General features: G+C 50.9%; 4 protein-coding genes, 2 long non-coding RNA genes and 1 pseudogene across 7 annotated transcripts; 3 read left to right on the forward strand and 4 right to left on the reverse strand.

Annotated features, from left to right (window-relative positions):
- Positions 1-3,268: 3,268 nt before the first annotated feature.
- LOC117839586 (uncharacterized) lies at positions 3,269-3,922 on the reverse strand (annotated as a pseudogene).
- A 1,083-nt stretch (positions 3,923-5,005) lies between these two features.
- On the reverse strand, positions 5,006-5,916 carry LOC117836711 (uncharacterized). Its single transcript, XM_034716189.2, has one exon. The coding sequence runs from the start codon at positions 5,739-5,741 to the stop codon at positions 5,184-5,186; it is 558 nt and encodes a 185-aa protein (XP_034572080.1). The 5' UTR covers positions 5,742-5,916; the 3' UTR covers positions 5,006-5,183.
- A 149-nt stretch (positions 5,917-6,065) lies between these two features.
- On the reverse strand, positions 6,066-7,059 carry LOC117836710 (non-specific lipid transfer protein GPI-anchored 15). Its single transcript, XM_034716188.2, has 3 exons — positions 6,664-7,059; positions 6,462-6,560; positions 6,066-6,370 (listed from the first exon to the last, which is right to left on the reverse strand). Exons 1-3 carry the CDS (start codon positions 7,010-7,012, stop codon positions 6,252-6,254), a joined length of 567 nt encoding a protein of 188 aa, XP_034572079.1. The 5' UTR covers positions 7,013-7,059; the 3' UTR covers positions 6,066-6,251.
- On the forward strand, positions 6,980-9,392 carry LOC117836712 (uncharacterized). Its single transcript, XR_004636146.2, has 2 exons — positions 6,980-8,895; positions 9,043-9,392. It is a non-coding gene; the product is annotated as an uncharacterized lncRNA (long non-coding RNA).
- A 496-nt stretch (positions 9,393-9,888) lies between these two features.
- Positions 9,889-16,977, reverse strand: LOC117840237 (uncharacterized). Of its 2 annotated transcripts, none has more exons than XR_004636969.2 (5): positions 16,452-16,977; positions 16,274-16,364; positions 12,816-12,875; positions 11,563-11,687; positions 9,889-10,785 (listed from the first exon to the last, which is right to left on the reverse strand). It is a non-coding gene; the product is annotated as an uncharacterized lncRNA (long non-coding RNA). The 2 variants fall into 2 exon arrangements; XR_004636968.2 differs by having other exon boundaries at positions 11,563-11,666; positions 16,452-16,974.
- Positions 16,978-17,481: 504 nt separating this feature from the next.
- LOC117840236 (non-specific lipid transfer protein GPI-anchored 16) lies at positions 17,482-18,616 on the forward strand. Its single transcript, XM_034720704.2, has 4 exons — positions 17,482-17,897; positions 18,001-18,027; positions 18,131-18,166; positions 18,255-18,616. The coding sequence occupies exons 1-4, from the start codon at positions 17,555-17,557 to the stop codon at positions 18,431-18,433; spliced, it is 585 nt and encodes a 194-aa protein (XP_034576595.1). The 5' UTR covers positions 17,482-17,554; the 3' UTR covers positions 18,434-18,616.
- A 1,517-nt stretch (positions 18,617-20,133) lies between these two features.
- LOC117836862 (non-specific lipid transfer protein GPI-anchored 11) lies at positions 20,134-21,154 on the forward strand. Its single transcript, XM_034716380.2, has 3 exons — positions 20,134-20,589; positions 20,687-20,761; positions 20,840-21,154. The coding sequence occupies exons 1-3, from the start codon at positions 20,265-20,267 to the stop codon at positions 20,971-20,973; spliced, it is 534 nt and encodes a 177-aa protein (XP_034572271.1). The 5' UTR covers positions 20,134-20,264; the 3' UTR covers positions 20,974-21,154.
- The last annotated feature ends 6,428 nt before the right edge of the window (positions 21,155-27,582 follow it).

Raw genomic sequence — 27,582 nt, forward strand, 5'->3', positions numbered from 1 at the left:
CTTGGCGCCAAGCTTGGCGCCGTAGATCTTGGCGCCGAGCTATCTACCCCGTCCCTCTACGCGTTTCGAACTAAACAAGTATAATTATTCCGAGAAGTATGCAACAAACTAAGCTGTGGTTCAACTGGTTAGGAGGTGGGCTTCTTATCCTGGAGGGGTTCGAACTCAGGTCTCCAGGATAAGAATCCCACCCCCTAACCAGTTGAACCGCAACTTAGTTTGTTGCATACTCCTTGAAATAATTATACTTGTTTAGTTCGAAACGTGTAGAGGGACGGGGTAGAAAGCTCGGCGCCAAGATCTACGGCGCCAAGCTTGGCGCCAAGATCCATGGCGCCAAGCCCCCGCCACGTCGGCAGCCGCGTCAGCCGCTATGTATAGACCTTGGCGCCAGGATGGATGGCGCCGAGACGTTGTAGCTTGGCGCCAGCGTGGATGGCGCCAAGCTAAGGGTCCATTTTTGGAATTGGTTCCGCCAGGTGCCTATTTGTGAGAATCTTTCGCAAAAAGGGCTAAAAACAAAAAAGTCGGGCGTAGCCTCCAGCGCCGTCACAACAGCGATGTGCAGAAAGTTCTTCGTGGAGGCAGGGGCGGACCCAGAATTTGAAATTAGGATAGTCCTAGTACAAAATTCTACTAATACATAATACGGTATAATCCAATGCACAATTTGGTAATCAAACTACAAAAATTCTCCAACAATTCGAATACAGGTATTTAATAACCTAAATCACAATGATTAGAATCTACACTTACAATTTGCAATTGAAAGTTGGATTGGAGTACAGTTTAACAGTGGGATTAATAACCAGAAGGTAAACTGATCTGGCTAAGCAACCCCTAACAACTGAATCACATCTCTCAATGGACTATGGACACACCCATCGATCACTGAATCAGTGAATCCATACTTGTAATTTGCAATCAGAAAGCGGGTGTTGGTGGTTACAAAATGCCCAAACACTAGAGGGTGGCTCTAGAATAAGGCACTTATCCTAAGAGCTTCTAGGGGACCGAGTGGCTAGAATGTTGTGTCTTGCTTAGCCCATGGCTCCTCCTATTTATAGCCTTGGTGGACGAGACCTTTTCAGTCAAAAGACTCCTCAACCCTCGGTACGGCGCTCCCGGAGGAGGAGCCGCTAGAAGGGGACGGCAGGGGTAGTAAGGTAAACATCCTCTCTTGGGTACGGAGGTCCTCCGTACTTAGGGCTAATGTGGTGGCGTCTCTCCGTATGGGGGGTGGGCATGGCGCCCCCATACCTAGGGCTGACGCTGTAGCCGCCTTTTCTCTTTGGATGACGCCTAAAGGTAAAGATTCTTGCTTTTGGGGTCCAGCCCGAAGATCGGCCCCCGCCCACCAATCCCTCTCGGGGGAGGATGCTCTCGTAGGAGTCGGAGGTTTTCCGCGAGGGCCTCAGACGACTTTGGACGGGAGCCTCCTTCCCCGCTACTGTCCCGCGGGCCGTCCCACCATCGTCGCGTCCCACTGGGGACCTCAGGGGTCTTCAATTGACCCCTGTATGCTGCCTTCGGGGGTTCCAGAACCCCCTCCCGCCTCCCTCCTCCACAGCCTCCCGCCTTCCTAACCTCCATGGCTTGGGAAGGCGGGAGAAGGACGGGGTGGCTTCCTGTGAGGAGAGGTACCTCCGGGAGCTCGGGATTGCTCCGAAGGGAAACGGTCCCTTCGGCCCGTGATTGTGGGCTAATTCCCCAACAGAGGGATTGAGATGGAGTAGACAATAGAGTACACAAATGTCACCCGTCGCCGTGAGGGGAATAGCATGCTACAGAGTTGGGGAAGGTGAATACACGGACAGATGGCGTCAGTGGCTCGCGACGCGTCGAACGGGTGGCCAAGCGGCGAGCGCCCGAGCCAAGTATGTGCTAGGTAGAGCTGGGAGCCCAACCTGACCCTCTCGTGCCTCGTGCCACATCGTGCCTGGACTTCTAGGCATGTTAAGCACGTCGTGCTGTGCCGGCATGGCACAACAAGTCTTTTACTAGATTCAAGCACGGCCCGTGGCACGCCGGCACGACTTCGTGCCGTGTCAGCCCAAGCACGGCCCTCACGAGATATGTGCTTGTCTTTTATTGGTGCTCATTTTACTTGCACATACTTTGCTCTCATACGTAGGGAAAAATTCTAAAATTAATAGATGAAACAAACATTATTATATAGGTGATGTAGGTGAATATTATGACTGTCTGTGGCCATACGAGAATGCAACATTGTTATGTTATGAACGATCGTTATCATGATTAAGGTAGATTTTGTGATTTTCTTCATGGCAATAGCTATGTTAGGCTATATGACACGTAGAACCAATGATATTAGGACGATATAGTTTATAAATGTGCTAATATGCTATTTTCGTGCTGTGCCGACCCGAGCACAGCCCAAAATACGAGCCGTGCCGAGATCCTAGGCACAATATGGCCCTCGCATTCGTACCGTGCCAGCACGGTCCAAAATTTATCGTGCCGTCCCGTGCTTTGGACCGTGTCAAAATATCGTGCTTCGGGTGGCCACGAAGAGCGCGGCTCTAAGTCCTAGGGATGGACCGGGTGTGGTCACCGGTCAGCGGGATCCGCGGTCAGCGATGGGAAGTTTTACGGATGATTAGCAGGCTGCAGGGCCCTTTTTTCTTTTGGGCTGTTGGACTAATTCTTCGTTTTGGGTTATGAAAGCGAACTGCTAAGAATTGTTTGGGCCAAATTTTAGGGTAGTCCTGGGCCTATCTGGACTACCCTCTGGGTCCGCCCATGCGTGGAGGTCAAGAACCTTGTCACGCAGAACCTGCCACCCCCGAGGTAAGAAAGATAGTCAAGCCCCAGGTACCACTCGTCGGCGTGGGCCGCGAGGCCGTCGACGTCGGGCCAGAGGTGCCTCTGCGCCGGCGGCCTGCCTCCGTCGACGACGTCGGCCGCGCGCAGGCCGAAGGCCGAAGCCCCCTCGGTCCGAGTCCGAGAACCCGAACCAGATGCCATAGTCGGCGACGTACTGCGCGCGGCCGTAGAAGGGCAGCGCCCAGTCGCCTTCCCTGCGCCACGCCCCGCGCGCCGTGTCGAACGCGTACGTGCCGCCGAGCCGCGTCGACACCCTGAACGCCGCGCCGCTCGAGGCCCCGCCGGCGCCGGCGTCGGCGAACGAGACTCGAAGCGTGCCACCGGGGACGGCAGCGGGGTGGGGCGCATAGCCGCCGCCCGCCGGCGACACCGATCCCAGTTGGGGGCACGCGCCCGCCGCGAAGAAGGGCGTCGTGTCGATCTTGCGCAGCGTGTGGGCGCGGTGGTGATCGTCGATGAGGAGGTGGAGGAACCTCCGGATTGGCGACCTCGCCATCGTTCAACTTCAATCTGAATTTTGATCTCGTCGATGTATGATGTATCTATCGTACAGACAACAGACGTAAGATCAATGGATGATGCTAACATAAGACGGGTTTGTTCTTTATCCTCCCTTCTGTTGACGCTTCCATCCAAGTAATTCCAATGAACATCCCAAATCACAGGAGATTCGATACAGACACCGATTTGCATCAATGCGAGTCACTCGGGCACTGGGTCGGTGTAAAGAAGCTGAACGCGATCATGTCCCGGACGACACCGTACTTGCGGAGCACGGCCTTCTCGAGCACGCGCTGCGAAGCCGGGTTGGCTAGGTCCACCAGCGCCTCCACGCGCTCCAGCCCCTCCACCTCGCCGAACACCGCGGCCCCAATGTGCGTGCGCCAGCACGTAGCCGAGCTCCGCGCGGCACGGGACCCCCTCGGCGACACGGACACCGCGCCACGGGGTGTCCGCCGTGGAGGCAGATGGCGCGGAACCACGGGTGCGGGAGCACGACGTCGCGGATGAAGGCGAGCAGCGGCTCCATGGACTCGTAGGGGTCCCACCGGCGCGCACGGCCGCGGTGCGGGTGAAGTAGATGATGGTGCGGCGGTGGTCATTGACTCCGACGACCTTCTCGACACCGCGTCCGAGGGGGAAGAACTGGGTGATGCTTTGGCCGGGCGAGGACTCGAGGTGTGCCACCGGAGGTGTCCGTGGGGGGGGGGGGGGGGGGGGGGGGGCGGCATAGCCGCCGCCGACCTCGCGAGGGAGGGAGGATGAGGACGGCGGAAGCCACGACGTCGACGAGAGTTGTTCGAAAAAAAGCCACGACGAGCGGAAACCACGACCGCACTATCCGATTGCACCATCGGTTGGGTTCTCCGCCAAGTCCATCTCACGCGGCGGGCGGCGGTGGACGGGAAGGGCGGCGCGGGTCATGAGAGAGCAGCCGAAAGCACAAAGCAGGGATCAACGTGCAAATATTTGGATCGCGGAGAATAATTGCGATCCAAATCAGGAAGTTTTGTGCAAATATTTGGATCGCGGAGAATAATCGCGATCCAAATAAGGGTTTTTATGTAAACATATGGATCGCGGAGAATAATCACGATCCAAATTAGGGGCTGATTTGCAAATGTTTTCGCCGCAGTCCACCCGCCGGCGCCCCTTCTCGGATCGCCGGCGGCCACCGCCGACGTGGACGCCAAGCCCGGAGGCTTCCGCCGCGGCCTCATTTAAGGGATAATAACTGGTTCAGAGTGATGGCGGCCCAGGGTCTTAACCAGCTTCGGCGGAGCCGCGGAGGACGGCAGGACGCCAGCATCGAGATGCCTGAGGACGCCGACGGGGAAGGCATCGCCCCCACCGCCGGCGCAGCGCAGCGCAGGGATCGAAAAGGCGGGGACGTAGGCATCATCCAGCGATTGCGCTCGTGCAGCTGCGCCGCAATCCCCTCCACGGTGCTGCACCGCGCCGCTGCCTCGCGTTCGCCGCCGCGTCCGAGGAGCAGAGAGGGCGGGGGCGAGTGGACGACGACCTGGCCAGGCGCCCGCCGCGAAGAAGGGCGTCGTGTCGATCTTGCGTAGCGTGTGGCCGTGTGAGCGCGGTGGTGATCGTCTATGAGGTGTAGAAACCTCCGGATTGGCGACCTCGCCATGGTTCAGCTTCAATCTGAATTACGATCTCCTCGTCAATGGATCTATTGTACATATGTAAGATCAATGGAGTTTCCATCCAAGAAATGCCAACGAAGACCCAAAATCAGAGGAGATTCGATACAGACACCGATTTACAAACTATAAATGTACTTATTCACCAACAGATTCGCATCAACGCGTTGTTTGTGCGAGTCACTCGGGCACCGGATCGGCGTTGATGAAGCTGAAGATGACCATGTCCCGGACGACGCCCTTGACGACGCCGTACTTGCGGAGCACGGCCTCCCGCGTGAACCCGGCCTTCTCCAGCACGCGCTGCGACGCCGTGTTGTTCACGTCCACCAGCGCCTCCACGCGCTCCAGCCCCGGCACCTCGCCGAACACCGCGGCCACCGTCCGCTTCACGGCTGCCGTCGCCACGCCGCGGCCCCAGTGCGCGCGCGCCAGCACGTAGCCGAGCTCGGCGCGGCACGGGTCCCCCGTCGGCGACACGGACACCGCGCCCACGGGGCGGGGCTCCTCGTCCCCGCCGCCGGCGACACAGATGGCGCGGAACCACGGGTGCGGGAGCACGACGTCGCGGATGAAGGCGAGCAGGGGCTCCGTGGACTCGTAGGGGTCCCACCGGCAGACGGCGGCCACCTGCGGGTCCGACGCCCACGCCATCATGGCGTCCACGTCGGACAGCTCGAACTTCCGGAGCGTCACCTCCACGGGCGCCTTCGCCGTCGCGGGCTTGGCTTCCTCCATTGCTGATCTGTGTTCTTGCCGCTTTGATGTCTCGATGTAGCAGCAGTGGCCTCTGTTCAGCTGTTCTTATACTTCCAGTGGATGAGGCAGAGCAAGAGCCGACTTGGTTTGACTTTGACTAGAGAGAGGGAGAATCTTGGCCACCAAGCTTGGTGTAGATTAGACTATCGCTTTCTTGGAAGGCCGAAGGCGGGAGGAAGGAGGTGTGGAGGTGTCCATGTCGGGTGTGGGCGGCTACGGAAGTCCAACGGTAAACCTGACTAACTCAGATTTCAACTTTTGCAACTTGTTCAGATTTCGGGGAAAACAAAATCCAACGCATCATGATTCAAAGCACGCAGCCTCTGATTCTGAACTCTGAAATGCATCAAATGATGCTTTATGTTCAAAAAGGATCAAAAGATGCTCCGTCCCTCTGAATTATGAAGCAATCAACACCGCAAACTGTACAAGCTGCTCGTGTGAAACGATCGTTCGTCCGTGACGAACACAGGAAGCTCTCGCAGCATCTCAGAAACGATGGAGAAACGCCAGTGCTGCGGCGGCGAAGATGAAGATCGCTCCAGGCTTGCCTGTGCTTCCGTCAGAGTATGGCAGGGTGGATGCTGGTGTAGACTTCGATCCAGTACCTACAGCGCCAGACATTCAGAGATACAAAATGATGGCGTGATTAGTAAATGCTAGTTTCTGAACCTGAACTATGTACGGTTACTTTTGCACCTGCAGGGTTCGCGTTGGCGTCTGACGGCGCCGCCGCGGCCGGAACCCCCGGTGTCGTTGTCCTCGGCGCCGCCGGAGACGACGTTGGAGCTCCCACGGCTGCACAAACGCGCGACATGTTCAACTCGTGTCGATCCCAATCATCAGTTTGCCATCGCCTCGTACTCTGTCAATCTGCTAATCTGGATAAGCGCACACTTACCGTTGCACTGGCTGGCAGGTGGGGCCTGGACCTTGCACGCCCCGAGCAGCTGCGCCGCGCGGGCGCCGTCGACGGCGACGCCGAGCGACGCGGCCGTGCCGCCGAGCACCATGCAGAGGCACCCCGGGCTCGACGTCAGCATGCCCGACAGCGCCGAGCAGCACGACGGCCCGTCGGGCGTCGTGGCGTTGCCCGACAGGTAGTCCATGCACGGCGACAGGCGGACCAGCTCCGGCATGCAGCCGGAGCCCGCCGACGGTTGCGCCGCCGCGCACCGGCACGATAGGAGGAGCGCGGCCGCCACGGCGATGCCCAGGCCGCGCACGGCGGCGGCGTAGGCTGGCCCCATTTTGGCTTCGATTGACAGGTGGCCATCGAAGTTTTTCTGATTTAATTTATAGCAACAATCTTGTTGAGTTGGATGCCCTGTGAGCTGGTTGGCCACGTAAGCTGCTGGTTAGGAAGCAGAAGCACCGTACCGGTGAGCTTGGACCTGTGCGTGTTGTGTTTGGTCAACTTCTCACCAAATCCTTTCGTGGTTGAACTTGGTTTTGTAGAGTCACTTAGCACACGACTAGAAACTCTGCAAAGTAGCAATGCGCACTGCTCCTTCGTTTGGTGAAGAACCATTCTCCTACCTGACCTAAAACAGAAGCATCTTGATCAACAAGCAGCTGGATTTAACATTAGCTGGGTTCGTGCAACCAACTTATGATGTCGACGATCTCTTTGATGCGGCGTTAAGGTTGTCGACGTCGTCGAGAGAATATCGTCGCGGATGCCGGCGGCTTTAGTGCTCTTTTATGACGTCACGTCAACGACGTCGATCTTCCCCTTCCCCTTCACTTCCCCCTTCCTCCACCAGGCACCAGCCCTGCGCGTCAGCCATGGCTGCGCCCCGGCGTTCCGCTCCTATCTACGTGCTGAACGGCACCGTGGAGCAACTTACCGGCGATCCAGGTCAAGGGTGAACTAGGATCGAGTGCGCGAGCAAGAAGGCTTACGGATGCGGAAACCACGGCCAGGAGGCGGTGGAAGGGCTCACGCTCTACATGCGCCTCGGCGACGCCCCGCTCCTCACCTCCTCCCTGGCCGTCCGCGCGCGTGAGCGACGAGGCGCTTCGAGCACTCAACTCGTCGGTGCGTCATGAGCTTGGCGACCGCCGCAAGATGTATGCCGTGGGCCGCATCGTGCTGGCCGAGCAGGGCCTCTTCGTCGTCGTGGTCATCTTCCACCTCGAGTGCGGCCGCGACCTCGCCTACTTCCTCGTCTACGACGACGTCGACGCGTCGCTCTCCATGATGAACTACCTGACAGATCTCTACAAAGCCTCCAATGCGTACAAGTCCGTCCCCAACGCGCCGGCGGCGGCGGCGCCTGCGAGCTGCTCTTCATGGCTCAAAAGTCGCCTCCTGGGCCGATGCTCCAGTTCGTCGGCCTGCCGCCCGTTCTCTGCGTGTTCTCTCCGGCAGCGGGGGCGGCGGATGACACGGCGTGCCCGTGGCGGGTAAAGGGGAGGTGCTTCCCGCGCGGGAGGTCCGCGATCCATTCATCGCGGACGCGGCCTTCCCTCTCCATGGCAAGGGTTTCTGGGGCGATGTCACGCAAGGCCTCGTGCACTTCGACCTGCGCGCCGCCACCAGCGACGGCGACCCCGCCGCCGTGGACTTCGGCTTCATCGAGCTGCCGCGCGAGTGCCAGCTTGACCTGGGGCAGATGCTGAAGGTGAGGGACGAGCGGACGACGCTGACCCGGACCATGGCCCGCGTCGGGGAGTCCATCTGGTTCGTCTGCATCGATCAAGCCGAGCAAGTCGCCGACGACGTGCTGACGATGTGGACCCTGGAATTGCCTGGGGAGCGGTGGAAGAAAGAGTGGGAGGTTTCTGCCAGAGAGCTCTGGGGGTTCGACGGCTTCAGGGAGGCGGGGTTGCCGGACGAGGCGCCGGAGTACCCTACTACCCTGTCCTCACGGCGGACGGCGCCCTCTTCGTCGTGATGATTGCCTATCGCGGACGACGATCCCGTGGAGATCCTTTGGTGGGTCACGTCTGCAGCGTCGACGTGCTTAACAAGAGGCTCCTATGCCACGGGCTTGTTCACGACTACCCTTTCTGTGATCCAGTTATCTTCCCTTCCGATTTCTTCCGAAGGGAGCATGGTTCAGGCAGGACGAAGCTCGAGGAACACCTTCCTCCTGCAGCAGGGCCGGCTTCACTGGCAGGGAGTAAGGTTGTTCTACACTTCTACTACCACACTGTGCTTCATTTGATCTGTGAAATCATGCTTGTCCTTATGTGTCAGCTACATAACATGCAGTCATAGCTACACACTCGTATCATATATGTCTAAATCCTGGATGATTGTTTTGTTCTACAGCAAGGGATCGATTATGAGTCAGGGAGCATGCTGATGAAAGGCAACAAGACAGCAGGAGCCCGTCGTCTCCGCTGGATCCGGACCTTCTGTTGCCTAGATTTTCTTCCTAGTTGGGTTGACGTGCCAAAGTAGAATGAGTGTGTTTGCTTATACATTAGCTCTATGTGTTGGTTTAAAAGTGTACCCACTGGTACTTTGTTGGTACTTTTGTCTGTGATTTTTGTCCACTATCTGACTGAAAAAATAATTTAAAAAATTAAATTTAAGGGTTATTTTTTGTACTTGGTCCTACCAATTTGGTAGTCCTTGATACTTCTTTTCTTTTTAGGTACTCAAAGTTACGTCCTTTATTTTGTTTCTACCGTTAAATAAGATGGATGGCTCTCGTTTTTCCCGATCATTATAAAATTATCACTACGGCCAAGCTTGCTTCTGAGAACGTTTCGATTCTAGCATGGATGTTTGAGACTCCTCTATTCAATTTACCGTAGACTTCATGTGCCTATGTTTTGATCGTGGTGCATCGTTTAATGCGAATTTATGTGCTAGCTATTTTGTGAAACACAAAAGTACCAAACAAATCCACTATGCAACTCGGTCAGAACTCAGAATCCATTCAAATTCAGCTAAAAAATAGAATCCAGTCTAATTCGTGCGAGTTCTCACACCAGCATCTGACAGGATCAGGTAATTCACAAGAAAATGCAGGTCTGTGCGGTCCGTCCATGCTCATGCGTCCCTGCAACAAAGACTCCATAATTCTGCAAATTATTGGAAGCATTCGCACTTTCTTACAGGCAAAAATTTTCACGCATAATAAAATCGCAAATCCACATGGCTACCAAATTAATAAAATCCAATATTTAGTACCATACGAAAACCAGGTCCATACAACCATTTGCTCCAATTCGGTATATGGTTTTACTAAGAAAACTCGACCAACCTAAGAAGAAATAGACACTTAGATCCAGTCCATTTGAACTCGAACTTGGGAGCTAGCTTAGTGCATAGACTTATTACTAACCAAACAACTTCAGAATCAGGAACCTTCTGAGCTGACCACCAGACAATCTGGCAATCTGGAGTCAGAACACGAGCAAAAGAAAACATACAGATAGCCATCAACCAGATAACTAAGCAAGCCTACATACAATGATGGCATCATGGCAGGGGCAGGCCGGCCTAACCACGACCTGTCGCTGGTTACCACCCTTCTAAATTCGTCATTACTTTGTCCACATCATAGTGGCCGTCGTCTGCGGTCTCACCATAGCCAGCATTATTCATGACGGTCAGGAGGGTGGCAAAGTCAGGAGCCTGGAGGCGCGCCACATTCTGGAATTGCTCCGAGACTTTGTTGGTGCTGTACTTGTTCCCCATCATGATCCTGAGTAGTGTGGTGGGATCAGGCGATTCAAGGTTCAGGATGCTATTGTAAGCAACCTTGCCGATGTTCTCCTCATCATCGTTGGTCGCTACAACGGGCCAACAGAAGTCTCCTGCGGGGTTGCTTGGCACCTCACTGCCATAGGCGACCTCACCTACATTGGTTGCGACCAAGGGAAAATGGATGACTTCACCGACGTTTCCCCGGCCTTCATTAGTTGCGACAAAGGGGCAATAGAAGCCTATTGCAGGTGTACTGCTATGAACCTCGCTATTTCCATTGGTTGCTGCCTGGTTGCCCTTTGTGGTGATAAAGCGCCCATTAGGACCTCGTGGAAGATGCCTCCGGCGAACAGCCTACATTTGAAAAATGAGAAAATTAACAAACATTGAAGGATTATTTACATTGCTTTGACAGATAGAACCTCCAACTAATACTCCTACTCATGATATTAACTTTTGAAAGTAGTATTCGTAGCAGGATATTACTGGAGGTTGACCCTTTATCTTATATGTTACTGGCAAGTCATGTCACAGCTAAAAGAAAAGGGTGATGCAAAGACGGAGTAAAAACATCAATAAGTCTAACCATACATTTTATAAAACAGTTAATGCCACATGGAGACGCCAACACTTAAGTCTCCAAGTTTGCAATAATTTGGAAGAATCAGTATGAGATTTCTGCAATTTCAAATTCGAGTTTGTGCTAAAGTAAGGTTACATATAATAATATATACATCCTTCTATCACAACTCAGCCTTACATACATCTAATACTGAGAGAAGCTCACACAAATTGAATTTAAGAAAAAATTAGTGAACTTACATGCTACTATTGCACACAATGCGAGAATCAAGTCAAAGATAACATGTAGTCATTAAAGGTAGTTACTTCATAATTAACTTGAACTAAACATTCATTTAAAGAACTTAATAATCATCTCAAATGATGAGAAAATAGGACATACTATGGTTTATCAGGATCGGGGTAATTGTGTAAGAAACATGGCATTAACTCAGTAAAAAAAAATGGACATTCAGAAAAGTATTGCATTATGCCTATAGTCCAAATGTATTTGGCTTCGTCCTTTTCAAGATTAAAAAAAACAAGGTTGATGAACCATTATCTTCTTACCTTTTGCTGACCAACACCCATCTCAGACGAACCATTATACTCTGCGGACATATTCAGTATTGCAGGAGCAGAGCACTCATATGCCTTTGCTGTGTTCCCTGGATCTAAATGCCACCAAGCAGCTACTGTTACATTTCAATATCCATGAAATCCATCAAGGGTCCTTATTGAATAAGAGGTGAAAACTAAGACATCAATGAATGATTAAGTAGCTAGAGACCAAAAATCCTTCCATGCATAACGAAAATCCCAATACAAACCACAAAAAAGAAAGCTTTCCAAAAACTCTGATCAAGTCAGTTATATGAATATATTTGATGCTTTCTGTAGAGATGATTTCCACTAAAGCTCTACTTAAGTTTCCTCGACAAAATCTACTGAGACAATTAACAGAATTCATGATTGTAGTATGTAGGTGACCACTGACCATCAGTAGTAATATCTATTTGTCTTGTGCATGCACCTAGATCCATTATAGTCTCACCAGTCAAATCTATTCACGATTCACAAAAGGACACTTGGATCAGGTCCTGGATTTTATCCTCTGTTTTTCTTGTACAAAAGTTACCATCATTAGGAAATTCTACAACAGTGTCTGATTAAATCCCATGCTGATATAAGATCGACATCAGATCAGGGCCTATTTGTAGTTCAGGAAATTCTCAACAAACAGTTTGGTACTTCAATTCCTTCCAGGAATGTGACTACAGGTCACTCAGGACATGGACTCAGGTTATACAGGTCAGATTCAAAGCGGTCACAGATCAACTAATGGATAGTACACACGTAAAGAAAATACAGAACATTACCGATGAAAGTGACAGTCTCATAATATGTTAGATTAGTGACAATTAACAGCTTAAACCGCATGCACTTCACAAATTCACATTACAACGAGTCAAAGATTGGTAAATCAAAATCTATAGTAAAGGTTATTAACATTTCACAGCTACTTCACGTTTTATAGAACATACACTCCAACCTTTTAATTTACTGGCTACTGGATTCAAATAGAGTATATATTGCACACCCCGTATCTTGACCCATATGTCTCGTAAAATTCCATAGTATGAATATGCAACATACCACACACTAATCATCGTTTAGAAAACATATCCCAAGCAGATTTTCCCCATATCTGCTATAGGGTCAGAAATAAATCATTCTTCCCATTTTTACCCATCAATCCATCACCAGCCCATGGTCTATGTATAAAGTACAAATATCTTAAAGAGAGATAAGAGCATCCTCACCTTGAGACAATGATAGGGTAACAGCTTCAAATCCAGCCCATGAAGCTCAACATCTTAGAGCTGCTTATCACAAGCATGCAGAAAAGAAAAGAAACATCATATGGTATAATAATAAAAAAATATATGGAGAGAGAAGTGGTATGAAAAAAGAGATGCATCTAAAGACTCTAAATACAGAACGGAATATTGAAGTATGGGAGTTATCCTATCATAAGGATCATACGGAGTTTAGAAAATAATCGAAAACACGGCCAAGCTATGCATGATGGGCATGTTTGGTTCCGGCCCCAGCCACTCTGCCTGACTCAGGCAGCAAATCCAGGCGTTGGTTGGATTTCAGTGACTTGCGGTTGGTGTTGTTGCCTGGGTCAGGCAGCCGGCTCTAGGATTCCAAGCAAACACGAGTACATGACCACTATATGCAACAATAGCCACAAACATCGGAGCAGAAGATATCCAAGACATGCAAAAGAAGGTTAAGAAAGCAAATACCGCTACTGGTGAAGAGGCGGCGCGGAGATTATGGGGCGGACTAGACGAGGGGGCTCTGGTGTGGACGCGTATATATAGCCTGTGATGGCCTAGGAGCAGTAACGTTCACCTTCTCAAATAAAATCCCAACAATTTAATGCAGATTCGTTCCTTAATGCTCAAGAACACTATCGTGTCATCAGTATATAAATCGTACAGAACACTATCATATCATCAGTATATAAATGGTATGTGTAGAACACCGTCATGTCATCAGTATCTAAATGCAACAGGTAGAATGACGCTGGCAAGAGAAGCCTCTTTACGATACGATTGACTAAATGCTAGAGGTAGCAGATACGCATACGACAAACGGAAAGTAATAAAATAAGAATAATAATGGCATCTCCAATCTACATTGCTAAACCGCGCCGTAGCGATAATTGTCCATTTATAGTATCCAACAATGTGAAAACGAACTGAAGTGTATATGATGAATTAAGTACATGGTATGCAGTTGGTTTACTTTCAAAAATATGAAATAGGAGTATCAGATTTTACCGAGCCAGAAAGATGGGACATATTGACTGTATAAATTTCCAGTCAACTTGTCTAATATTCTTAAGTAAACTTTTGGATTGCCATATATAAGTGTAGATTACAATGTACATACTCTGTTTAATAGTTGTTCTTCTATCATTAAGCTTTGTATTCTAATGGCATATAACATTATTTCTATTTACCTTTAGCTGTGTTATATTGGTGCTATGTGAGTACCTTATGGGTAATATTACAAGGGAACTCAATGTTGCCATTCTGTTTCATGTAAATCTGTAAATTAGTATTTGTAGCCACCATATCTAATGAATTCAACAAAGGTCAAGAACTCCAGATATGCTTGCTGTGTGAACAAGACGTCATACCATTCAATTGTGAGCTGGATTGTGCAATCATTAATTACATGCCAAGGTAAAGCAAATGCAAGTCTATTTTTGAACCTTGGGTGACCATGCCACATGACACAATTCACCTAAGACACATCTAGCTAGTTATTTGAACATGTGTGTGTTTGAGGTTCAGTGAAACAACAAACTCTTCACTTACTTGTAGCTTGTAAGAATCCTTTGGTAACAAATTAGCACTTCTGCTTAATCATCCAACTTGAAGTCAAATTTTGCAATTCAAAACACATGAAAGTCCATTATTTTACGGTTTTATCCACCTAAAGCTAATCCTCTTTATATCGGAGAAAGTTCCAAAGGAAGCTGCTAACTGGATGCCGTTCAGTTACAAAACATCTAAGAAGAGTAAAATGTACCAACAGACCTTAAACTTGTCCCATGGTGTCATATAGGTCCTTGTACTCTTAAAGTGCACATATAGATACATGTTAACTGTGTCACTTGAGGTTCAAATCGCCCTATCAGCAACGAATTGGATATGTGGCACTCTTGTGTGGAGCCTGAGATGTCCCCAAGCTCTGCCTCTACTACATGCTCAAATATCGTGCACAGTGTATATTAGGAGACACGTTTGCATGTCACATACACTAAGTTTGTGCTAATTATGGTGATTTGGACCTTAAATGCCACAATTAACAAGTTTAGGGAGCCAGATATGCATTTTAAGAGTTTAGGGACCTAGGTGTCTGCAGGAAAAGTTTAAGGACCACTAGTGTATTTTACTCATCTAAAAAATACCTTTACTAAATCTCATAAACCTTTCAAGATGTTCACCATTTTTAATTATTTATTTTTACATTCAAGTAAAACATAGCAAGTGGGATTCAACAGAAGATTGAAGTCCTCTCGAATCCCTCTGTTTTGTGGCCTCTCCTGCTGCCGCCCTCTGTTTCCCCCTGGTATGCCAGGGTGTAACTGTTTCTTAGTGTGCTCACGCCTTCGATCAATACATAAGTAGGTGGTCCCCCCCCCCCCCCCGCCCGAGTTTGTTCCAAAAAAAAAGTCCTCTCGACTCCCCAGGCAGACAATCTGTCACCAATCCTTAATAGACGAACGTTTGCTAGTTCATGCTGACAGATAATACCCTTCCTTATTCACCTATGAACTTGTCCTCATTCCATCAGAGTGACACTTCTGCTGACTTCGGCCTCACTAGACCTCTTATGATTGCCCTCCTCTGGCTCACCTAAACTCCTACGACCAACACTACAGGACACACCTCAATTTAAGTGATTTGTTACTGATTTACTCTAATCCTTCATTGCCATGAAGAAAACCCTTATTGGAAATTAACTGCAACCGACTTCTTCAAAGCTGTATGGTGCCACCACCCACAATGTTTCCCATGTTCATCTCAGTGAGAAATTGAAACAGCCCCAATATTAACTTCTCCCTAATCATTCTACTCTTCCTCCTCTAAATCACCACTACAGATGGCATGACATCTTTGCTTGTCTGCGATCACTACCAGACTGCCATGTCCATCAAGCTGGCTATTTTACCCCATCTACCTCTGCCCCCACTCCCCCCTCAGTTGGCATTTCAGTCCTAACAAATTGCCCACAATTCTTCTGGTTCTATTATTACAATCAAGCCTATAACCTCCCACGTAAAAGTAAGTCGTCAAGAGGTCTTAGATACCAAGGTAAGATATGGTTTCTAAATTGCCTGTTTCTTATGAAAAGGTCGATATTGTGTGTTTTGTTTGCATAATTGCTCATTCCAGAAGTTCTCCTTCTCGTGAGGTTCTCTTGACTTCAAGCATGTTGGCTCTCACATCACAGCACTCTCTGTTGTACATGAAAACAAAGCATTTCGCCTCTTTGTTGACAACTGGAAAAGTTACTCTGGTCCCCTCATGTTACAGTTCCAACTACCGACCAGTGACTATAGAACGCGGAGGCTCAACGCTGCACATTCTTTTTCACCTCTCGAGATTTAGGAAGAAACCAACACCATGCAAATGCCCAAACGATGCCAAAAAAACAACTACAGTACTAATCTCAGTCTCAGTTCCACACTAACCTCATAAAGTTCCTCCGTTAATCGAGGCAAGATCACCATTTGGTGGTGCCAATCTCCTCCCAGGTCATCCAGGCATTCCATGGCAGACAGCCTGCAAGCAATGACACCCAACAATGTGAAACGATTCACAATGTGAAACAGACGATCACAAACGAACTGCTCAATAGTAAGTCAGTACCATGGATGCCGGAGCCCGCTCGCGCTAGGCTCCAGCTCGACCCGCAGCCACCAGCCGCCTCCTCTCCTCCTCCTCATCCACCGCCCATGCGGCAGCAAACCCGATCCCCGTTCCAAGGCACCCAAAGAAGAGGGATGCTTACGCCGCCGTCCCCCAAGAGCAAAATAGCACCGGCGAGAAGATGAGGAGCGCCCGCCCCCTCTCCGTATCGGCGGCGGCCCGCCATGCTCCTTCCGGCGCCTGACCTGCGCGCGGCCCATCCACGCACACCATTCCTCCTCTCCGGCCCCCGCCACCAGCGCAGGAGCGGAAGGCCCTGGCCCCAGCATTAGCGGCGGAATTCGGAGCCCGCGAAGCCCTAGCGCGGGGTCGGCTCTCGCGGGGAGGTTGCCAGGTGGGTGGAGATGGAGACGACGATGGGGCGCGGCTGCGCAAGCCCACGGCGGACCAAGGCGATGCCGGCCGATGGATCCGGTGGCGATCATAATTTCGCAAAATGGCCCAAGTTTGGTTCCCGCTATTCATCACTGTCTAATTATTTGCAAATTAAGCCCTCAATATTTGCATATAGCCCCAAATTTCGTTTCCTAATTTCGACCGCGATGAGAAATTTTGCGGGTCCATCTCCATTTTTACTTGAACTTTCTCGCATTAGCCCTCCACTAAACGTGGTGGCAGGCCACGTAAGCCGGTCAGAAAGCGCCGATGAGCTTTGACATGTGTGTGCTGTGTTTGGTCAACTCCTCGCCAAATCCTTTCCATGCCTGAACTTGGTTTGTAGAGTTGTTAGCACACGTCTAGAAACTCTACTGCTAGTGGTAGCAATGCGTCCTGTTCTCTTTCTGTTCTCGTTTGGTCACGAACCATTCCTACTTGACCTAGAACAGAAGCATTTGGATCGACAAGTAGTGACAAGATCACGATTCATGCACAACATTAGCTCGGTTCGTGCAACCAACCTGACCAGATCTTCATCTACCACTCCAAACCTTCTCCATATATGTACCATCACGATCGCAGGTTACTGCTCCAAATCCTTTTGCCTCCAAAAGCCCGTAGTACGTGCCAAACTTGCTACGCACCCGAGGGCAAAAGCGCACGCCATGAGGCGCGACAGGATGGCGGCGGCGGTGGCGGCGCTGCTGCTGCTGGCGGCGGCCATGTCGGCGGCGCCGGCATCGGGGCAGGCGGTGGCGACATCGTGCACGGCGTCGCTGATCACGACGTTCACGCCGTGCCTCAACTTCGTGACGGGGAGCACCAACGGCGGCGGGTCGCCGACGCAGCAGTGCTGCGGCTCGCTGGCGGAGATGGTGCGCACGGGCGCCGACTGCGCCTGCCTCATCCTCACCGGGAACGTGCCCTTCAGCCTCCCCATCAACCGCACGCTCGCCATCTCCCTCCCCAAGCTCTGCAGCTCCACGTCCGTCCCGCTGCAGTGCAGAGGTTGGTTGCCGCAGACTCATCGCCTCACGCATAGACAAACCATCTTTCTTCAACGATCAAGATTACTCACTGACAAATGTCTTTTTGATCTCGGTGATTGCAGACACAGCAACACAAATCCCAGCTCCAGGTAATTACATTTCCTTATCTGAATAGACAAACTTAAACTCAGGACAGTGTAGATTACTGAAGAGAGCAGTCAACAGTTTAAAACTGAACTCTGTTTCTTGCAGGCCCCGTCGCATTTGCTCCGGCGCTGCCCCCTCTGCGTAAGGATCTCTGCTCGCATCATATCAAAGATGCAAAGTTCCTTCGTCTGAATTTCCACTGACAGATCTGATCGACATGTTTTTGCAGCACCGATTCCACCGGAATCTTCACAGGAGCCCGAGTCTCCGGGGGCGACGTCGCCGGCGGTGGACTCGCCGCCATTCAGCCAGAGGCCGGTGGTGGTGCCCAGCTCGGCATGGAGGAGTTCTCACGTGTCCACGGCTGTCGCCACTGTGCTGTCGATAGCTGCATCCATTTTCGTTTGATTAGGATGTGTATCGTAGGATGCATGTGTTGTGTTTATGTGGTTTCAGAAGGGACTGCTACTCGGAGATTACTTTTTGGGGAATCGAATTGGTTGTGTAATCATAATTTTGTATATCAGGATAGGGACATTATTAGAACTCAGAATGAAATATGTTTTTCATGCAAAAAAGTTATATTTTTCAGTTTATCGAGAACAAACCATACAACTAATGATATCTAGACGGACTACTATCACCACTAGACACTACCGTCGATCGCTTCCCCTGACCATTGGCCACCTTTGGCATGCGGTTTTCCTATCGTCTTGCTATCTTCAGATTTTTTTTTTTCAGAAAAAATATCAGATGGGACCAAGCAGAAAGAACATGCAAGGCTCTAGCTAATTTCTATGAAATGTATTGGTACTATTTTAAAAAAAATCTGGAGCACGAAGTTTTTTTTAAAAAATCATTTTTTTACTATCTAAACAATTCACTTTATTGTCCATATAAAAATAACTTGCTCATTTTACTATCTGGAAAATGCAGCAAGTTTTACCGTAGACAGGTCGATATCTGCGGCAGACGCTTAATAACATTATCAGAATCAAAAGCATGCTGTCAGCTAAGAGGAAAGAACAAGAAGAAGGTAGCAAGGATCTGCTAATGTCATTGGGGTAGTTGAACAACAAGAAATGATGCAGAGACGTCAACTGGTTGGCGGCTTAGCAGCCTAGGATAGCCCATACGAGTAAGTAGGACGTCACCTTTCACCTGTGCGCCAAGCAGCCAACTCCTACTTAACTAGAGCTTAGCCGAATCCAAACACGGGGAAAAGTCCTTAATTGACAGTGCACATTTGCAAAAGTTTCTATATTACAGTTCCAGCTTAGAAACACATGCTGCAGCCTTGCTGTTCTGCTTTATGGCTATGCATACGCAGTGGGGAAATATTTTAGATGATTCTCATGTTCAAGCCAAACTTTCCCCTTTTTATTATGGCACCGAGTTGTGTGGTTACAATCAATTAATTTCCCCTTTATTTCGAAATATTTGCACAATTTAACTTTGTGCTGCTTCCAAATGTAAACTAGATTCCGACTGTTGGTCACTACTTTTTTAAAAAGATGTTTAGAACAAAGTCTTCATTTTAACTAACTAGTTTGTTTTAAACTACTTATATATTTAAATAGAGGATATACTTTTTTTATCTTAGGAGGAAGTAACGTCTGAGAAAAAAACCTGAGAAGGCCGTAATTTTTCTTCTTAATACAAAGATACGCAGTTCTCCTACGTATTCTTGAAAAAAAACATCTGTGAAGGAAACTATATGCGGTTTGGTGGTCAGGACTCAGGATGACACACGTTGCTTCCTAGCAGAAACGAAAGCACATCAAGCAGCAGCCAATAAGACTAATCGTGACACTCCGCACCGTTGCTAGCAGCACCTAACACGGCAAAGAACCGACACCATGTTGATATTCCGCTCACCAATTTTTCAGCAGATACCCCCGAATCAAGCACTGCCAATTTTGCAACCACTTCTGCACGAATCGAAGAAAAAAAAGATTACTTCCTGACAGATTGGGAAGCGGCCGCTCACCAAAGTTTTTTTTTATATTTCAGAAGTTCACTTTGGTGAGTGATGTGCTGATGGCCGCTCACCAAAGTTAACCAACCCATCCAACCTCCAAACCAATCAGTCCTATAAAAACCTCACCAACACAAATCCAAAGAGCACAAGCACACAGCGATCACTAACCAAGCAATTAGCAGCTTCACCACCAAATCCAAGAACTCAAGAGGCATCTCTGCCCTCGTGTTAGTTAGCGGAGCGACCGAGGAGAGAGAAATGGCGGCAAGAGCAGGAGCGTTATTGCTCGTGGCTGCCGTGGCGGCGGCGCTGGTGGCGTCGTCGTCGGCGCAGTCGTCCGGGTGCACGACGACGCTGATCAGCCTGTACCCGTGCCTCAATTACATCAGCGGCAACGTGTCGGCGCCGCCGTCGTCGTGCTGCTCGCAGCTCGCCAGCGTCGTGCAGTCCAACCCGCAGTGCCTCTGCGCCGCGCTCAGCGGCGACTCGTCGTCCCTCGGCGGCGTCACCATCGACAAGACGCGCGCGCTCGCGCTCCCCCAGGCCTGCAACGTCAAGACCCCGCCGGCGAGCAAGTGCAACTGTGAGTGCTCTGCTCGACGAAATCCCTGGGTGATGCGAGCTGTGGTTCTTGCTTTGCTGAAGCAGACTGTAACTGAGTTCGTTGCTTTTGCTTGCAGCTGCCGGCGGTGGCAACTCTCCGGGCGCCGCGACGCCGACCACGCCGTCGTCCGGCGGCGTGCCAGCGAGCGCAGGTAAGACATCCACCGTCGCCCACTAACTGAGCTGATACATCCGCACGGCCTCTTTCTTACATCACGGGAGCTGGACAGCTGGTGCAGGAACCGGCGGCGGATCGAAGGCGACGCCGACGTCGCCGTACCTGACGACATCCGGCGGCGCGTCGATCCGGGGGGCGGTGAGCCTGGCGCTCGCGTTCGCGGCTGTCGCCATCTATGCCGTCTGAGCATCTCGGCTCAGCGAGCCCCTGTTGCCCTCGGCGTTTGGAGATTCACTGCCGTTCAGGATGTGTTGCGTCATTGTACCGTGAATTGGTTGATCATTGCATTGAGTTTTGGGCGTCGCATTTGTACTATTGCTTGTATCTGGTTATCGCAATAAAGAATATCCTTGTTGGTTCTGTTTCAGCAATAGTTCAGTTTCGCCTCTGCATTACCTCACCGGCATTGAGTTTGATGTTGTTCGGTTTGAATCAACTCTAAGCTATGATTTGCTGTTCATTTCATAAGTTGTAGCCTTAAAGTAGATAGATGTAGCTACCAAAGAAGCCCGTTGCTGTCACTGGGCAGGGAAAAAGATTTGTCTGTCAGAGAATTTTTGTTTCAAGGATGTCGTCGTATTTCCTGCTGCAGGAACATGGGCCTCTCCCGTTTCAGCCCGTGGGAGCTGAAGCTCCAGCGCTTCCCGGCGGAGCTTGCTCAGCCCTTCTCGGCGGACGTGATGTTCTCGTGCGAAGGCAAGGCCTTCTGGACCGACCTCTCCCAAGGTGTCGCGTGCAGCGACCTGCACGCTGCCACCGGCTCCGCCGTGGACACCGTCTTCATCGACATGCCGGATGAGTTCCAGATTGACTACCCGGACTCGCCGGAGCCATTGCATCGGCCATCGAAGCCGGCGACGAAGGCGAAGATGACCAAGGTGACCCGGACCGGCGCCGCTGAGGGCTCCGTCTGTTGGGATAAATGGCAGCACCAATATACCAATTAATCCCTCATCTTGTAATAAACAATAAGGAGAACAGATATGCAGTGGAATAATAATAATCACATGCTCAAAGACATAATGATTTACACGGGAAAACCTGTCCACTCCAAGATTCCATTAAATCAACAAACGGTTAGAAGAAGTCTTCTCTAGTACCTCTAAAGGATTACATCAGCAGCAACACATTCACCATAATGTAACTTGGCATTTGCAGCAGCAACCACAATCACTAACAAGAGGTATGACTATGTCAAATAGAGAATACACATATCTTGTCCCCTTCAAATCAGTTCGTATCTCACAAACTACAGGTCCACTGTACACAAATTTTGGTAGGATTTTAGTTTCACGAGTTCCCAAATCACTAACAAAGTTTCAGCTCAATCGGACACCGTTTCACCACCCAAACTGACCATCAACCGAAACTGCTCAGTGTTGAAACTGCAGTCACCCGAACTGATAAAACCACTCCCAAATCTGATGTTCTGCTGAACCAAACCTCAAACCAGAACCAACTGACCAGATCGAAGTACTCTAAGTGTAGAACGAGCTCATCAAATTTGGCGCAAATCCAAGCACATTTGAGCCTTCGAAAGCTTGAGGCAGATCTATCCCGAGCCACCAAATCTGGATAGATTTCCTTCCCCTTCTTCTTCCTCTCCTCTCTTGATTGTGTTGTGTGTGTTCTGCTCTCTCATTCTCCCAATATGGCGTCCAGGACCTGGGAGAAGTGGGGCTAGGGTCTTCTTCGCTTTCCTTCTCTTGCAAGAAGCGATCTCCACCGTTGATTCCAACCGAAATCAATGGCTCATAAGAATTAGGCTTGTGAGCAACTTTTGGGCTGTTTTTCATGGACTTTGCTGGCCTTCAAGTCATCCTCGTGATAGCCAAACACCGTCAAGTTTGTCTGCATCGACGGCCGTCCCGGCGATGAGATGGTGAATGTGTTGACTCCGGACCTGGATCGCCGGCAGTGGAGGGAAGACGAGGGTTTCCCTTGCCCTTGGATCGAGCTCTGGAAGCAGGTTGGCGTCATGGACGCCAAGCTGAGGGACGTGGAGCCGCCGGAGCCCCAGTATCCCGTTCTGATGCCGGATGGTGCCCTCTGCCTCCTGCTGCCGAACACGAGGGGTCTCGAGGAGGACGAGGATTACATCTGCAGCTTTAACATGAGCAGCAAGAGCCTGCAGTTTTTCGGGCGTGTCTGCGACTACGAAACCATTGGGCCTGTCATCTTGCCTTACGATTTCTTCGCCAAATGCTATCCTCCTTTTCCTCCTCCCTTTCCACCACGCGAGAGGAAGGTGCCAGCAGAGGCACATGCCTGAATCGCAAGACGATTCCCCCATTCCACTCATCTGCTTCGTGTGAACAAATACTAGCCATTTTTACTGCGTTAATTGATATACCACTGCCTATTTTGTTTATTTCACCTTGTCTAGCATATGAAAAATGCGATTCAGACTTAACTGAATTTTTGTATTGATGATGCTCGTCTTACTTTTGTTGTCACGCAGGCTAACATGTCAATGCTAGCACTATAGGTGGCATCCAGTGTAGGCGACTAATTTGCAGGTGATTAGATGGCATATATTTTTTTTTCTTACAGATCATCTACTACATGCGTGTGTAGAATTTGAGCTTGATCCAAAGAATGTGCAAGAGAAAAACAATAAGCAGAGAAATCAGAAAACGAATAATAACATGGTGTGGGTTACATCGCTGCACATGAACAACATTTCTCTTCTAGTATATTTTTATGTTAGCGAGTACATTGAGAAGGCACGTACGGGAACCGGAGCTCTTGAGGATTTTTCATAATGCGGATCTGGCAGTACTCCGTATATGTGAGTGCAGAGACCAGTTACTGCCAAATGCATGATTCGTGAGAGAAAGCTCTCTTGGGTGTCTCTGTAGTCCGCAAAAGTACGACGAGAGATTACAGAGCAGCCAGAGCAGAACTCGGAAGTCGGAACTGCACCCACGCCCAACAACTCATCACTCGATCACCAACCAAGGAGAAGCGACGACGGCGAGCGCAAGGGCCACGTGGACCGAATTCGCCAACGCGGGCCTGAACAGAACAAGGATGGGCTCAACAAACTGGGCCTCCTCTTGGCCCATCTGAGCGGCCGCGGCCCCTTCCCTCCTCAGCAGATCGAATCGTAGCCGTACCCTCCCGATCCAACGGTTAGAAATATTCTAGGGCTGAAATACCGTCCACCCCGAGCATCCAGGCCTGGCGCGCTCTCGCGCCGTCGCGCTTTGGCTTGGCATCGCCGGCGCCGGCGACGTCACACCACCCTCCCCAAGCGTCATATCCGCGGCATAAGGCCCCGACTACGCCATTTTCCGCGCGCCTCCGCTCGCCGCATTGCGCTCCGCTGCCGCCGCCGGCCGACATCTTCCCGCGCCGTATGGCGTACGCCCTGCCCGCGGTCAGCGCCGCCCGGGACGACACCGCGCAGCCCCGTCGCGCGCATTTCCTCCGCCCGCGGATCTGCCGCGCCGAGATGTTCCAGCAATCTGGGTGCACGCCGCTTGGACTTGGAGTCGGAGGGCCTCAACTTGCAAAATTCGATGGCTACTTCAGGCCGACTGATGCGCTTAAGGTGAGGAAGGCTTCCGATGTTTATTAGACGGCAAAGACGTCTCTACCTCCTCTTTCGGGTTCTCGATGCATGAAAACATCAGCTGCAACAACGTGGCTGTTACAGTTTACTACTGCCAGACATCCCATCAGAAATGGAGGGGAATTGGGGAAAGACACTGCGGATCTAAATGCTCAAACTTGCCGCCTTCATCTTTGATGTTTCAATGTATGAGCCTGTAGAAAATGACAGCTCTGTGATGTTTGCTGGTGAGACACACCAGTTTGCTACAGGCACAGCAATGCCTACTGGCATTTACAGTTCAGGTCATAGGTTGATTGCACGCTGAAATGCAGGACTGACCGTCATTTTACAGTGAACGGCAACATAAGTCAGCAAAGCACTGGAGGATCATATCACCGGTGATTAGCTTTTATGTGATACGTGATTGCTTCAAGTGATACGTGCAAATCCTTAGAGAGTATCAGTGCCTCAAGTTTCATGACAACATATTTCATGAAGGAAATGTAAATCGTATCGAAATATTCTTCAAATCTAATGGCACTTGTTATATTGCTAGCATAGTGACACAGCTCAGCCCCTTGCGTCGCTCCTGCATGGGCGACACGGGCGGGCGGACTGCCGCCTCCGCCTACCATTCCCTCCCTTCTCCCTTCACTTCACCGCGCCGCCGCTCTAGCCGGCCGTCGGCAGTACGAGCGGCCCGCAAGGACGGCGGCGGTGGGGCGGCCTTTTCTTCTCCTGCGCGTCCAGGCAAGCGCGACCGCCTCGGTCGTTGGAGGGGCGGCCCGTGGCGGCGCCGGCAAGGATAGCCGGATCCAGCGCCGACGCTGGCGGGTGCGGATCTGGTGTTCCCGCGGCCGGATCCGCCGACAGGCTGCTTCCAGGCGTGGGGGACAACGGCCGGCAATGGGCGAGTGTTGCGCCGCGCGTGGCCATGGGGTACCGTCAGGGCTCAGGGCTCCGGTGCCTCTTTGGTCGAATCCGCGCGGCCTTTTAGTGGATCCAACCAACGGCGGAAGGAAACGGCGGTGCATGGTGGCCTCGTCCATGGCGCGGCGCCGCTGGTCATGGCAGGTCCAGCGATGGCAGCGCGCTGGCCCGCCTGTGTGTGGGCGCGGAGGAGGCGCCCCTTTTGCGCTGTGGGCCTCGTGCATAGGGTGGCCTGGGCAGCGAGCTTGTTGGACCTGGGGAAGGAGGTGCTGCTTCCGGGGCGCGCAGGCCCGATGGCGGCCGCGCGTGCGGGCGTGAGGCGAGGGTGGTCGAGCGACGACGTCGCGATGCTAGGAGGCACGGCAGCAGCGCTACAACAGCGCTGCTGATGGGCTCCCATGGCTGTGATCCAGGAATGCCGAGCTGAGTACGTGCAGTGCAAGGGGTGGGATGCTCCAAGCGAAAACTTTTGCTGGCGATCTTGCCAGCAGTGATGGTGGTGGTGCCCTAGGGCATCGTTCTCCTCGTTGGGGCTGTCATCTTGAGCTCCATCCCTGCTGCACGGGGTCCTCTGGGTGAAAATCCTGTCCAGATTTTGAACGAGCGGCGGTGGCGCCACTGGCGTCGTCCCCTCCTTGGAGGCATCGTATCTAGAGACCCAACTCGGTTTGTGGTATTGGTGGTGACGTGTTGCTCATGGGAGGCTACAACCGATGGTGACGGGGGCAAGGTGGCATGGTGAAGGATGGCAGGCTTGACGAGGTTTGCTGAGCTCACGTGGAGGTGATCGCAGTTCTGGTGGTGGCCAGGGGTTGTCGCGTTTTGTCGGGGTGGCTGCTTGCAGCGGACTGCGGTGGTTAGCGTTGCTCGACAACTGTCAATGCGGTGTGGGAGTGCGTTGAAAGATGGCGCTCGTAGCAACGGCATCGTGGGACGACTAGACTTGCAACGGATTGTGGCGGATTGCTCAAATTTGCTGGGCTACTCCAGCGCAGTACATCATCAGAAGACGGCGCAAGCGACTACTTTGGTTTGCTGACACGGCGGCGGAGGCTATGTGTGCAGGTGGAGCAACGAGGCGAAGTTGATCTGCGGCGGCGGCGGCTTGGTTGGATGGAGACCTTGGAAGCAAGGCAACATTGCTCGTCATTCTGATGGCGACAATAGAAATGGATCTCTAACATGAGTACTGTGGCGGGCGTGGTGAGGCCGCCGCGCGGTGTCTCTTCGAGGCAACGAGAGCGTGGTGGAGTCCAACAGCGGATGTGGCGAGGCCCCCGCTCGTTTGTGTGATCGTGGTGGCGACTGCGAGGCAGCCTGCCCGAATCTGGTGGTATCACTCCGTCAGGTGGAGTGTGATGTTGCAGCGGCATGATGACAAAGGGGCCCGTATGGCAGTGGCCTTCTCGGTGCGATGCAGTGTGGTCTGTTTCTTTCGATTTTTCGATCTTTGCGGGGCCACGCCTGGAGGTTTCGGCGACTATATGAGATTCAGCTTGTTGGTGGATGCTGCGGTAGAGTTGTGCGGCCGCGTTGATGTCCCAATCTAACCGGTCGGATTTTGGTGGTTTCAAGTTGAGTGGTTACCCGTGTTGATGTCCCAATCCAACCGGACAAGCCTAGTTTTTTTTCCATTCTTTTTCTTTTTCCTGCTTATGTCCTAGGGTTGTGGCCTAGCTTTTGTTTTCCTTTCCTTTTCTTTTTCCTACCTATGACCTCCAGATCCGTAGTCTTGTATTTTTTTCTGGTATACCAATAGAAACTCTTTTTCCTGCCTATAGCCTCTCAGGGTCGTAGTCTTGTATTTTTTTCTACTATCTATCAAACTCGCACTATCTCGTGCGGTTCGTTCAAAAAAAATAACACTCCCAGGGTCTAGTCTTGTATTTTTTCTCGTATATCAATTGAATTTTTTTTCCTGACTATGACCTCCCGACCGTAGTATTGTATTTTTGTTTTTCTGCTATCTATCTTACGTGGTTCGTTAAAAAAATGTTGGTTAAAAAAATAGCACTCCGTCCATTTTTTTTCTATATAATAGAAACTCGTTTTCCTGCCCGTGGCTTCCCAAGGCCATATCACGGTTCATTCAAAAAAATGTTTGTTAAAAAAAATGGCACTCCATAACTTTTCTGCCTATAGCTTAAAAAATATTGGTTAAAAAATAGCACTCCATTTTTTCTGCTACATCAATAGAAACTCTTTCTCTATTTTTTTCCTACCTTGACCTCTTCTGCTATATCTTCTGCGATATCAATAGAAACTCTTTCTCCATTTTTTCTCTTCTGCTATATCTTCTACTATAT

Source organism: Setaria viridis, chromosome 9 (assembly GCF_005286985.2).
Source record: "Setaria viridis chromosome 9, Setaria_viridis_v4.0, whole genome shotgun sequence".
NCBI classification, from domain to species: Eukaryota; Viridiplantae; Streptophyta; class Magnoliopsida; order Poales; family Poaceae; genus Setaria; species Setaria viridis.